General features: G+C 37.5%; 3 protein-coding genes across 3 annotated transcripts in view; all 3 read right to left on the reverse strand.

Moving 5' to 3' along the window:
• rimbp2a (RIMS binding protein 2a) overlaps positions 1–4,152 on the reverse strand; it is a 68,745-nt gene extending 64,593 nt beyond the window's left edge. Inside the window, exons 1-3 of the mRNA XM_062434191.1 lie at positions 4,149–4,152; positions 3,800–3,880; positions 2,354–2,421 (exon numbers count right to left, since the gene is read on the reverse strand). Coding sequence (XP_062290175.1) covers positions 2,354–2,421; positions 3,800–3,880; positions 4,149–4,152 — 153 coding nt within the window. The remainder of the gene's footprint in view (positions 1–2,353; positions 2,422–3,799; positions 3,881–4,148) is intronic.
• Positions 4,153–4,698: 546 nt separating this feature from the next.
• noc4l (nucleolar complex associated 4 homolog) lies at positions 4,699–9,263 on the reverse strand. Its single transcript, XM_062434740.1, has 15 exons — positions 9,111–9,263; positions 8,865–8,985; positions 8,425–8,531; positions 7,618–7,725; positions 7,326–7,475; positions 7,096–7,198; positions 6,928–6,962; positions 6,787–6,837; positions 6,523–6,634; positions 6,343–6,403; positions 6,060–6,170; positions 5,599–5,762; positions 5,269–5,351; positions 4,957–5,070; positions 4,699–4,825 (listed from the first exon to the last, which is right to left on the reverse strand). The coding sequence occupies exons 1-15, from the start codon at positions 9,261–9,263 to the stop codon at positions 4,718–4,720; spliced, it is 1,581 nt and encodes a 526-aa protein (XP_062290724.1). The 3' UTR covers positions 4,699–4,717.
• A 1,003-nt stretch (positions 9,264–10,266) lies between these two features.
• On the reverse strand, positions 10,267–12,760 carry pus1 (pseudouridine synthase 1). Its single transcript, XM_062434827.1, has 6 exons — positions 12,483–12,760; positions 12,080–12,306; positions 11,847–11,984; positions 11,446–11,548; positions 10,583–11,283; positions 10,267–10,468 (listed from the first exon to the last, which is right to left on the reverse strand). The coding sequence occupies exons 1-6, from the start codon at positions 12,544–12,546 to the stop codon at positions 10,436–10,438; spliced, it is 1,266 nt and encodes a 421-aa protein (XP_062290811.1). The 5' UTR covers positions 12,547–12,760; the 3' UTR covers positions 10,267–10,435.
• Positions 12,761–13,439: the final 679 nt, after the last annotated feature.

The raw sequence follows: 13,439 nt of genomic DNA on the forward strand, positions 1-13,439 counted from the left end.
ATTACACACACAAAGCAAAAACAAAATACATAACTAAATGTGTTGATTATAAATGTATAAGCAGATAAACAGAAAAACATTCATAGAATACAATCTGACAAGTATTGAAATGCAGGGGTGCCACCAGAGATTGTGGGCCCCATTAAAGGTATCACATTGGGTCAACCATTGCTGTAACCACACCTCAATCGACCCATTCAAAGCTTTAAATTACTCTAACTGTGCAGGCTTGCAACTCTCTTGTAGTCTAAAACTAATGGTACAGTATTTATTGGAACTGAGCTCTGAAAATATAACACTGTGCAGACAAGTAGAATTCATTATTTGATGCAAGGCACACAGATGTTTTGGAAATACTAATATCTGTCAGCTAACTTGTTATTTAATCCTTCAAACAGTGCTTTTCAATGGCAAAGGATTAGGGCTGAAAAATCCCCCAAAAAATAAAACCTGAGATTTCAGGAATAAAGTTGAAATGTTCTGAGATTGGAGTTGCGAAATAAAGTAAAAAAAATAAATAAAAATAAATAAAGTCAAATAAAAATATTTTTAAGGAAAAATTGTTTGTCTTTCATGACACAATTGTAATTTAACATAAAAAGTCATAATCTTAAGGGAATAAGTTGTTATATTTTGAGTAAAAAAAGTGCAGTGACCAAAGTGACCAGGAGGTTTAATTCTATTGTAATCACACAATATTCGTTTTTCTTGTAGAAATATGACTGTCTCACATAATATTACCTAATATTGTTCCTCAGAATGTCAAAATATTATCTAAGATTTTTTCTCTCACTATGTCATTAATACCCCATTGTGATACAAAACACCATGTTGGGCTGTTAGTGTAATCTGCAGGCTTTGGATGTTTCTTTTGGGGGTTTTTGCCACAAAAAAAAAGGAAAAAGAAAAAAAAAATACTAATTAAACTAAACTACTAAGTAGTTTAGTTTAATTAGTACATTGTAAATAAAATATTCTATTAATGTCTATTAATTATTAGTGATGACAGGTTGATTAAAAAAAGAACTGCATTTTGCATATACTTTGTAATATGAAACATTGTTTTCATATGATTAATGTTCCATTCAAGTAACAATACATTTTTACATGTGAATTTAATTTTTTTTAATGAAACCCAGAGCAATATTTACCAAATCCATTAGCTGACAAAGCTTTAATTAGTAGGTAGTAGTCCATCATAGGTTTCAATAAAATGTGGGTGAGTTAAATTTCATATTAATAACACAAATAATAATATAAAATGATAATATAACACACTAAGTTGACCTGATACAAATCTATGTTTGCAGTTGCACAGTTTTGCTTTATACATTAAATAAACACATAATAATTGCAATGAAAGAACAAAGACTATAGATGACATATTCCATGCACACAGCACTAATGAATCTAGCAAAGAGCTCTTTGACACTTACTGTACAATTCCTTCATCTTCTTTCACAAAGTCACATGACGTGTTTGTAACTTTGAAGTTCTCTTTAGGGTACATAATCAATCCCTGACAGCAAAATCAGCCACATACTGTACTGTTCAGTACTGTTCCTATATAACATTGTTGCCCCATGCTTCAGTTCATCTGTGTGTATTTGTAGGTGCTGACTGGGATGATTGATACATGTGTGTACCAACGTGAACGTGTATGAGTGTGTCCAGTGAGAGAGGGAGAGAGAGAGAATGAGAGAGAGATAGAGAGAGAGAGCTCCACTCAGTTACATAAGAGAGGATTACTGTAACACATCAACACAATGACGGGGGTGATGGTGGGGGGGTGTTGAAAAAAACATCAGCTTTTATCAGTCGGTGCTAAATCCCCATTTATGTTGTCCTGCTTTGTACCTTTGCGCGCACATACATAACAAGTGCTCACACACACACACACACACACACACACACACAGGAGTGAGGTATTCACGGTAACTACAATACAGAACACTAACACGTGGAAGGTTAAGAGGGTTAATGCTGCTTGTACTTCAGGAGATTTGACTCATCTGACTCTGCTGCTGCATCATAATAAATACTCAAACAGCTGACTTAACTTATCTGCTTTCCTCAAAATTTTGATTTCTGCATATTTTTGTAATCAAAACTGCAGAACTATTTTTTTGAATGCGCTATATTTGATTAGTAATACTCAAAAAGTGACCTGCTATTGAGTTTCTATACTTCTATGAAGTATACATAAGTCAAAGAAGGAATAATAATATGTTTTCGTGTTTGCTTTTTTCACAGAGGTAAGAAATAAACTTGCAGAATTAATCAGCTTCCGTCTTCTCCTGACTCTCTTAAAGCCTGAGCCAAATGCTCAAACAGCCTCTCTGTGCTGACTCACCTTGGACAGCTTCTGTTTCCTTGCAGGGGGACTGTGGAGGATGAGGATGGACACAACAACAGCTACAACTACATCACACAAGGCTCAGGACACCTTATGCAGGAGATTTATGCAAATATATCCAGTCCTGCCAAGCCCTCTATGAACCTACAGTGCTGCCAAAGCATCTCTCTCACAGTTATCTAAGTGAGAGGAGAGAGCTGTGCCAAACTCATTATCCAGTCCTGGATGGGGTTTCTCATTTGCGACCTATTAAAAAAATCTATCAACCTATTAGCATGAAAAAATGTCATGATGTCACTACTTTATTCTTAAGTATATCTCTTTCTGAAGATGTTTCACCAGTGGACAATATTACTGTAACTACATCAACTCAGCTGGATTCACAGTTAAAAAGTTGTCATTGAGAGTTTTAGCAAGTGGGAAGAACTTTGTAAAAATGCAAGGTGTATATTCTCTAAAAGGACCAAAAAATACACCTCAATACATAACAAAACTGAAAAATTAAATATAAAATAAATGTCCGGAATATTCTTAAATATCCCCTCCTGTCATGTTTTAAGACTTTTTTTTATTTTTTAAATACTGCTTGGAATAATAAAATTGTCTTTTGAAATTTTCATTTCAAAAGTTTAACTGCTGGATAGGTGTCTCCTACTTCACTGTAAAGTTCGCTCTCAGTGTATGTGCACTGGATGTTTCAAGTTTCCACATCAACAGCTGGACCAAGATTGATTAAAAACTAGTTGTGATGTCACGAATCATGCTAATAGGTTAACCCCTTTAACTCTGATTTAAGGTGAGCATCAAGAAAGTTTCTGCAAATAAACGTGTGTGAAACTTTGCACATGCATCATTCTGCAGAGTGAAGCTCAAACATCCAACTAAACAAACCAGAAGTAAAACACATTTTTGACTGTAGACTTGGATTGGGACTTTAACATGCATTCAGCTCAATATTATTTGGTCACAAATATCACTTAAAAAAATATAATTACCCATCAAACTGATGTTCTTCAGTTTCTCTCATCGTCTCGACAGTGATCCTATATTTACCGGCTTCTCACCTTCTGTATTTTGGCAGATTCTGATGCCATGTGCCCGCCTTGTAATCCTCAAAAAAAAAAAAGCCTAACAATTTTTAAAAAGAGAAAAACACAGCTTACAAGCAAGAACTGCTGGGATGCTGTACATCACTGCACTGCGTAAAGATGGCTGCAAATGTGTTGAGCTGCTTAGCGAGTCTGGCTGTCTGTAAATACATTTCTGGACAGCTTCTCCCTGCTATGACTTGCTCTTTTGAAACAGAAGTCAGATGATTCAGATTTTTCTCTCACTGCGTTCTTGTACCCGAGCCCGCCTGCTGTGTGACCATATGGCACATTTTATAAGAGGATGAAATATGAACAGAAGATGGAAAAGGAGCATTTAAGGCTAACCTCTCACCTGTAAACAGGAAATGAGGGGATAAACTGACCTCATGTTGTTGTGATTCTTTACGGTTGCATGATAGCAACACAACTTGATCTGAGAGGCATGAGCACTTAAAGCAGGATTATATGAATTTCTGACCATGGCCTATTCACCTGTTTTAGCTAACTTGTAATCAAACATCAGCCTGCTCACAAATCCAGCAGACACCTAGCAACACTGGCATTCACATGCATTTTGCCACCTGATGAATGTAGAGTCCAATATTCAATCTCCTGCTTGCTTTGCTTCAAAGAAGAAAACAAGTAGACACATTATTTCATGAGTCTAGGACAGTAAGGCATAATTATGAGACAACCCTCACCCATGTTTTTTCTGATAAATGCACCCCCGTAGTTCTGGCTTCCACCAGATAAAATTAATGAGCATTTAGCTTTTTGACTTTCTTCACAAACTAGTCGGAGAGTTCAACTGTCTTCTGTGTACAGGGGGTTTGGTGAGGCTTTATGCAGTAAACAGCTGCCAGCTGCTGGATGAGAGCAGATTGAACCATACAGTAAATGTGGCATAAAACCAAAAGAGGCTCAACAGTTTGTAATAAATCTGTGTTCATCATAACTGGCCTCAAATTCCCCTGAGAAAACCCTCTAAATTTCACATACACTATATTCCATTAGATTGTATTTAACATAATAGGATTTAGTCAGGATTGAGCTCCATAGAATATTTTTATTGATGTAAAATAGTCACACAAAGACATTAGGTCATTTAACACAAGTTTGTATTGTTGCTGATTTCAAAAGGGCATTCATTCATGTTGTCCTGAAGTCTGTCTACATGCCAGTTTCAGGCCAAGTTGCTGTAAACCTTGACAGATGAACTGGTTCCAGACACCATAACCCCCACCCCCCGATATAAATGTAGTCCCTTGTTTTAATCCAGACAGAAGTGCTGTCCCAACACCCCTCCTTTTAACAATTGTGTGGCAGTTTCAAACTCCAGTGGGATGCTCTTGGTCTGCTTCAGGTCTCTCTCCATCAGCTGGGAACAAGAACATGGGACAGAAAAACATTAATCAGGCTACTCAGATGTTTATGGAGTTCAGGTCAGTTGAGTGTTGCTGCTTTTCTTTTAAACACACAGGCAGATAGAGTTGAAAAGTGACACATCACCTCAAACGTTGTTGTCTCCAGCACCTCACTAATATCATCTTCCTGTTCTGACAGGGGTGTGCTGATCAACAAGGCAGCTTTGGACACATCTGGATGGTAATGCTTCTGCAGCGTCTGCAGGAAAGGAGAAGAAAATAATTTGTACACTTTTTAAAATAATTTAAATTTAAAATTAAATTCAATTAGGATCTCTGTTAATCATCTTGTTGTCCAACATGAGAAACATGTTGGGTGACACAAGTCATAGCTCATTTGTAGTCAGTGTGGATGGATGGATGATTCATTTGTGAATCCGAGCATCACATTACACACCTTAATTTCCCACAAGCTGCTCTCTAAGGCACGGCACTGAGCTGGATCCTCTTCATCCTTTAGATACGGGTCCTCCAAAGGCTCTGCCATTGTGAAAAAAGACAAATACAGTATATCTAAAAATGCTTCTTTGGATTTCTGAAATCAATTTCTATTTTTTTCTCACACAAATTTGTTTTAACTTGTATCAACTCATCTCTATTCAGAACACTTTAAGCACACTACAGTGAAACTGGACTGGGTATGCATACCCTTAACATTATGGATGGTTTTAAACTGACTAAACTAAATGTTGAGAGATTCCAAACATAAAGAGAGGAGTGACTTTACCATCTTCTGTGCTGGGCTTGTGAATAAGGACTCTGCAGGACGGGTGGCGACGGATCAGGTTGTAGATGAAGGGCAGCACTATGAGGAGCGCTGTAGGCGGTGCGGTGAGAGCTAAACGAGCCAGACGTTTAGCAAACGCAGCCACTAGATACACTGGTAAGTGACTGAAAGGGAGCACAAACATGCATACGCATTACTAATGTATTGATGTTTCTTGAGTTTTTATGGTCATTGTCTTGAATAGTGGGAAACAAATTATTAGGTCGTTCAACAATTTAAAAATCCTAAACACAACACTGGATAGTCAAACTGTTGCCAACAACCGCTGTTGCAGTACCACTGTGCGATGCTATCAACCTCCATTTAGTTCAGTGGAGCTCACCAGTGACCAGCAATGAAAGGGTGTGGTCTGTAATGGGGATTTCAGCTGTGCACTTTTCAGAAAGCATCAATGGTCTCACCTGGAGCTAAGAAAGATGTTGGCTAAGTGGAAAAAGCGTGCTCTGTACTTCACATGGAAAACAGAGGGCTCAAGCAGATTATACAACTTCTTGTAGAAATCAGGGTAATCTCTGCAGAAACACACACACAGAGCAAACAGTATATATGTCATTCAAGTTTAACATTGTAGTTTAAAGATTCAGGATGTACTCTCATTTTGTGTCATAATTTCATCTATACATTACATAATTATTGTGACTATATTAAATGGCCAAATGATTAGATTTTGCACATTGTACTCACAGATTGTGTTGATGTATGAGGACAAAAAGTCCATTGAGGGCCAGCAGGCTGATTGCCCCACCTGTTCAATAAAAACATGATTACCATCACGCTATCAAAAAATACAGTATGACATCACAGACCAGACATGTGAAGTGCCACTTTGGTGAAGCTGAATTACATGTCACATGTACAACTTACCAACTTCATAGGCAGCAGTCAAGAAGTCGATCATCAGTGTGGGTTTGCTCATGTGGGGCAAAATGGAGTCATGGAGGATTACCAAGACCTTTTTATACATGTTGCCTGGCAACTACAACAGAGAGATTAGAACTTAATGAGACAGAGCATAGTGTCGACAGCAGTGTCATAGTTGTGGAGAGACAAAATACTGGAAATCTTTTAAGAAAGATTAAGAATACTGTATATTAATGTATGTTTATGCAATCACTAACTGTATGCTACCTTATACTTGAGAAAGCCAAGCCACATCTTCTCAAACGCACGCTTGTGTTCCTGTGTTGAAGTAGAACATGAAACTCTGATTCAACAAACATTTACATTACAAGAATTACATGAGGACGTGATTAAAAAGATCCTACTTACACCCAGTTTTGCAGCTTTCCAGTCCTCATGCTTAGCTAGGGAAAATATTGAATTGCTTTAATGATGTACAGAAAACTAATCTTTGTGCAAGAAATAAAAATACCTTTTTCCATCCAAAGCAATGGTTCAGACACTGTATTAATAATATCTTCAAAAAGAAGATCTCACCTTCCTGTTTGACCATAAAGTTGGTGAGCTCTGACTCCTGGCTTGGAATACTAATGTTGGACATGAGGCAGAACACATTGTTCTGATATATGGGTGCCACAGCCTGGGAGGAACAAGACAAGACAACATCATTCATCCCACTGAGTATTACTTACTCAACTGTAAAAACATAATCTTGTGTGACGATGAAAGTAATAAACAAGAGCTACAGCTAAGCAGAGTTCTCCTACCCCTTTGTATTTGTCCATGACTTTGCCCACATTCTCGCGGATGGAGCTCATGACATAATAGCGTACATCCTCCATCTCCAGGAACTCCTGGAACCTGGAGATCAGCAGGGAGTTGTCTGTAGTTTTGGACAGCAGTCCACCCACCACAGCCTGACCATGAAATAAATAGAAACATCAGTGACACTTGATCCAAAAACATCTTTCTTGTCTTGGCTAATAGCTTGTAAAGTGTCCCGCAGTAGATTATTATTTATTACAGAGAATGGTGAGGTTGCGTGACACAAAATCCTACCAGGATAAGTTCTCTTGGGAAGCTGTAGTGTTCACTCCAGTCCAAGTCCTCGAGGGGATGCTGTCCTTCTACTGCAGCAAACTTCATCAAGCAGCACAGAGCACCCTCCTGTGTTTGGACAGTTATTATTAGAAAAAAAAGTTAATAAAAAAAAAGACAATTTACTTCCCCTTGTCCCTCAAATCTGCATAACGGTTAATCAGTTTTGAAAGATAACATGTAATGTTGATTGGCATCAGTGGACCTGAGCAGGTGTGCCATGTAACAAGTTATGATATAATTAATATTAAAAATTCCTTTCATGGCAGGAATAATAATGAACCAAATTACTGGGGCTGACACTATTATTTTTATTAGAAAATGGAAGAAAAAAAAAAAAACAATACAACATCCAAGGTGTGTCCTCAAATGTCTTATTTTGTCCACCCAACAATACAAAAATCCCAAATGTTAAATTAACAGTTTTAAGTCATCAAATTCTAACATTTTAGAGCCTTGAGTCAGAGCATGTTTGACATTTTTGCTTGAAAAACTACTGCAATTTATCCATTATCAAAACAGCTACTGATTGATCGGTTAGTCAATTAATCTACTAATGATTGCAGCTCTAATTTGGTCATTTATCAAGGCCAAAGAGAGCCATGTCTTGTTCTAAAAGATGCTGCTGGCTCAAAGATATTTGGTCGATGCAAAGACTTGAAATACAGTATGAAGCTGCACCACAGCATGTTGCAAAAGCACCTGTTTGTTATACCAGCGTATTCTCACCTGTCACACGTGAGCAACATCAGTTTTCAGTCAACTCACCTTGACTCCATGAAGCTCATGGCTGAGGTGTTCAAGCAGCATCTCCACACAACTGTTGTAACGGTGTCGCATGAAAATGCTGTACTTCTCTTCAGCGCTGTGTCCACCTGAGCAAGACAAGAGACAAAAAGACTGAGGAGTTTATCTGATGTATCACCAAGTGAGACCCCAGAGGTGCTTGAACAGTTTCTGCTATATAATGTATTAAATCACAGCTGAAATCATTGACATAATTGCCATTGCTTTTATTATCATTGTTATTATTTTATAGTGTGTAATGTGCAATAGAAACATTGTTATGTTTATAAGTATTACATTATAACTCAAATTTTCAGCTCAATATTTACTTCATATCCTTTCAGTCTAACAAATTGCAGGTATAGCAGTGCTACTATGTAATAACAGGGGTTCATTATAATGGATTATCTGCCTTTACTCACCACTCAGCAACTCCTCCTCTCCAGGCAGTTTTCCTTTAAACAGGTCTTTTCTCTCCAACAAGGCGCTAAACAATGTGCTGCACGCATTGACAGCACTGACAACATCCTTCTCCTTTGCTGACTGCAGATACAAACATCAGGAAGACAAGCAAATGCATAGTAAGAAAGACAGCTTGCTTGGTAACCATCAAGCTAGCTCAGCAGCATGTTTTCACTCAAACTAATGACTACATTGTGTATATCTACCTGAAAGCACTCGAGGATGTCAAAAACATCGTTGGCATGTTTTCTGCTCTCAAGTATACTCTCGACTTTGCTGTTTAGGCTGATTTTAGCTCTTTTTGCACTTTCTTCTGTTGATTTCCCAGAACTCACGTTGCGTTTCTTGGCCGGCGCCATGATTACTGAGTGGTGCTGCGTTCACAGTCACATTTCAATATTAGGAAAAAAGAGAACACTACAAGATCTTAGAACGAACGCAACCTAGAATTGTCCTTTTTAAATTAATTTAGAATCATAAATAATTTATATATGTATATTTTACATTGCAGCATATGGTGGTGTATAGTATGATTTGATTATTAGTTATTTCACTGTAGTATTGTAATCATACTTGAGGTAGGAGTCCTACTTTACTATTAACCCAAAGGTTCATGAATGCGCCATTAGTAACAAACTGCTATTTCGCCTCCTAGCGATCGGAGGGTGAAGTTATAGCTTGTAAATTATCACTGGTGATAAATTAAATGAACTGAAACATGAATTGTTTAAAGTAATCAATAACTGTAGCACACAAATAAACAGATTTTCACTTGGTGGTAAAAATAAAAATAAAAATACTTCACCAAGTCTGTAAAATATATATATATATAGATATAATCTTAAATGTTGATTTCTCTAGTCAGAGACTGTTCAAAGATTATTTGAGTAAATTTGTGCGAGACATAGATGAAGGAATTTGGAAAGATCTCATTGAAAACAACTATAATTTTCAACAAAGTGTATGAACGGGCACTGCAATTTTGAAGACTGACAAATGTTTCAGTGTCATTCAGCTATTACTATATTTGTCCTCAAACTCTTATAATGGAGTCATGCTAGGGTGCAATTACCTGAGTAAGGACATGACAGTGACTCTTTTGCATGAAGAATTAAATTCAAAAGGTAGACCTGGAAATCCAAACCTCTGCTTAAGAATGACCTAATAATGACAAAGACTGAAACAGCCAAACTATTAGTATTGTTGGGTAGGATTACAACACCTATCTAAACTTTTGTTTTAGTACAAAAACCATCATCCTCAAACAAACCAGATAGAAATCCATATTTATTACAGGGTGAAATTAGCACATAGATCATAAACCATAGTATTAGTACAAAATAATGAACAGAGAGGCTTTTATTTTGTTATTTGTATTTAATAACATATGTATAAGAGAAACAATTCCACTAAAAAAAAAAAAAAGTCAACCTTGAAAGATTTTCTTCCACACCCAAAAAGAGAGACAATTCCAGGGAAATAAGAGAAAGTTTGTTGAGAAAATGCCTCTTCTTTGAGCAGACAGGGTGGCCTAATCAGAGTCATTTCCTACATCTGCATTGTCCTGGGGAAACAAAAAGACGGCAACAATGAATAACAATGAATAAGAAAATGAGTTTTTGAAGTCTAACTTCAGTGTTTCATGAAAATTGCTACTCTAGTCTGACTTTTCAGATACCTGTTTCTGGTCCTTATCATCTTGTGTTCTAGTAGCTGTTGCTTGAAAGTCATGGATTGGGAGTGTGGACATCCAGCTGACCATAGAGCCCTCCTGACACTCGGTCTCAACAATGGTGGGGTAAATTTGAGCCTCCTTAAAGGCCTTGATCTTCTCCTCTTCTTTGTCCCAATCCAGGACCTCATGTAGCCCGTCCCCTCCAAATCGTTTGTTATACCTGTCAAAGTGAACCTTTTCCAGGACCAACCCAAGTCCCGGAGCTTTGGGCACATCCACCTTTTCTTGTCCCCAGCTGCGCTCGATCACTTCCTCCGTCACGTAGCCCTTGGTCACCGCAATCACCAGACCAATCATCTTGCGGATCTGGTGCAGCATGAAGCTCTGACCTCGCACAGTGATCACCGCAAACTCAGTATTGCTGCGGATAAAAGGCTCTCCACAGGACATCTCTGTGATGTAGCGGCGGGCACTGGGGTCAGTCGGAGCCTTCTGAGAGGTGAAGTTGTGGAAGTTATGAGTGCCTTTGTAGAGAGAGAACACACGGTTGACCTTTTGAAGGGTCTCTGGCTCCAGGCGAAAGGCTGATATATTCCCTGTATCATAGTCTTTCGGGGAAAAGGCCACGGTTGGAAGCATGTAGGAGTATGTACGAGCGTCACAGTTGTTCTTAGAATTGAAACCTTGGGTCACTCGTTTCAGACCTGTGGGCGCAAACATAATACATTCATCTCTGAATACCAAGGCCTTTCTCATTCTTTGGTCAGCTCAATAAAACTGGATAATGAGAACTAGCAAGTGTCAACATCAGTTTAACTACAAAATGTAGGCAGATTTTCTCCAGATATTTGGGACCAATGTCTCACCTAGCACCCTGACCTGCTGTGGCAGATGCTCGTTGATTTTTTCAACGATGTCTTCAATCAAGCGCACCTTTAGAGACACCGCTTGACCAGCTGCAGACACACCCTGATCAAAAGCAAATAAACACACACCAACACAGTTTGTTATAATCACATACTAGTAATAATGATGTGTTCTACTGTGACTCATTAAAATATGATATAACAGTTAAAACCCATTTTATTAATAAATATAATATTTAACAACGTAATCCCTCAACCCTCAGCTAAAGTGTTACATTCAGTAGCAACAACATAGAAATGCAGAGACATTACACTGAAAACGGATGGAATTACAAACATTTTATTGTAGATAATAACCATGTGAAATTAAATCCTATTCTACTAAATGCACAAATCCATACCTTGTCTGTTCTGGCACATCTTTGGAAAGACATCTTCTTCATGTCATCTCCATGGTTTTCAGGAATGCAACCCGATTTAACAAGTGCAGTGACCAGTTCATCCTCAATGGTCCTAAACTGAGAGGTGCCAGGATTTCTCTGAAACACAGAAAACATTTAAATAGAGCACAGACATACAGATAATATTATAATGTGCTGAGAAGTGTTTAAACTAGCTACATTATGTGCTATACCTGCATGCCATAGTATCCCTTTCCACAGTATGCCAAAAGGAGGACTACTTTCTTCTTGGGATATTTCCTTTCATCCTCAGCGTGTTCCCCTTCTGTTTTTATTCTTTTCGTGGTGTGTTCCTTCTCAGCAGAGCTTTCATTTTCCTCATTGGCTCTTTTCAGCAGCTTGGCTGTCTGCTCATCTTTGGACCCTTCACTCATCATGCAAAATAACTTATAAAGTCCACCTGTGAAAACAGCGCGAATATCAAGTTATTGCAATTAATAATTTAATATTACACTAAAATTACACCCAAACATACCCCCTATGTGTTTCATGGACATTCAGCATTTTACGTCTTTTAAGATCAATATGTGAATGACAGAAGACTGATACATTTTGCACACATTCAAACAAACCTACCGTTTCTCTCTGATGTCACTCTGTGGTTTACTAAGGCACTCAACAGTGGTCGGATTTTAAACATGTCACACTATGTTAAGCCATCATGAAACTACCATATGAGCTCAACTAAGGAAGCTAATGCGCAACAGCGCAGGATGTACAGCTAAAAAACAACTTAAATGAATCCGTGGAGGAATTATACAGTGTGCTGAGCAAATGTGCTGTTGATTAAAGGAGTAAATGTTATGACTGTCCTCATATATAATTATTAATGTAGCGCAAAGTGCAGCTGTCTATCTATAGAGCAGTAGCTGCGGCTACAGTCAGACACACATGGCTAAAGGTTAACTTTGACCCTTGGTGGAAATATCGCGCGACTTGTCTCGTTCTCTCGTTTCCTACGTCAGTATTTTTTCACTATTTAATGAAAAAACTATGAATTGGATTTGCTTGGCTTTTGCCTTATAAGTAATGTATCCCAAGCAAAGCTAAAGAAATAATATATTGACCATACTAATTATCTGATTGGTAAGTTCATGAATATTGATGTTTCTTGCACCTTTTGTAAACAACATAGTCTCACCTCTCTAAAGCTCTCAACTCTGCAAACTCTTTTTAACCTCAAAGACAACATCTGCTATTATAACTTAGAGACTTATACTGCAGAATATCTTATTCATTTTATTATATTCTTTATGCCACATTTTTATTCATAAACATACATTCTCAAAAACATCACCTACATTTGCACCTTTCCTCCTAGAATTGAACTCTTTATTAAAATCACCAAAGCTAGTGAATAATAATTAAAAAGAAGCAAAAAATAATAAACTACTACTAAAAACTATTCCCTTAAACCTCTGACTAACATAGCCTATATATGAACCCCTAGATTTTCTTAACAATTTATTTATTTACTTTTATTTTAGTAGTTTATATTATCTTTATATGTAATTTATTATATCATATTCTTTA

Source organism: Scomber scombrus, chromosome 15 (assembly GCF_963691925.1).
Source record: "Scomber scombrus chromosome 15, fScoSco1.1, whole genome shotgun sequence".
NCBI classification, from domain to species: domain Eukaryota; kingdom Metazoa; phylum Chordata; class Actinopteri; order Scombriformes; family Scombridae; genus Scomber; species Scomber scombrus.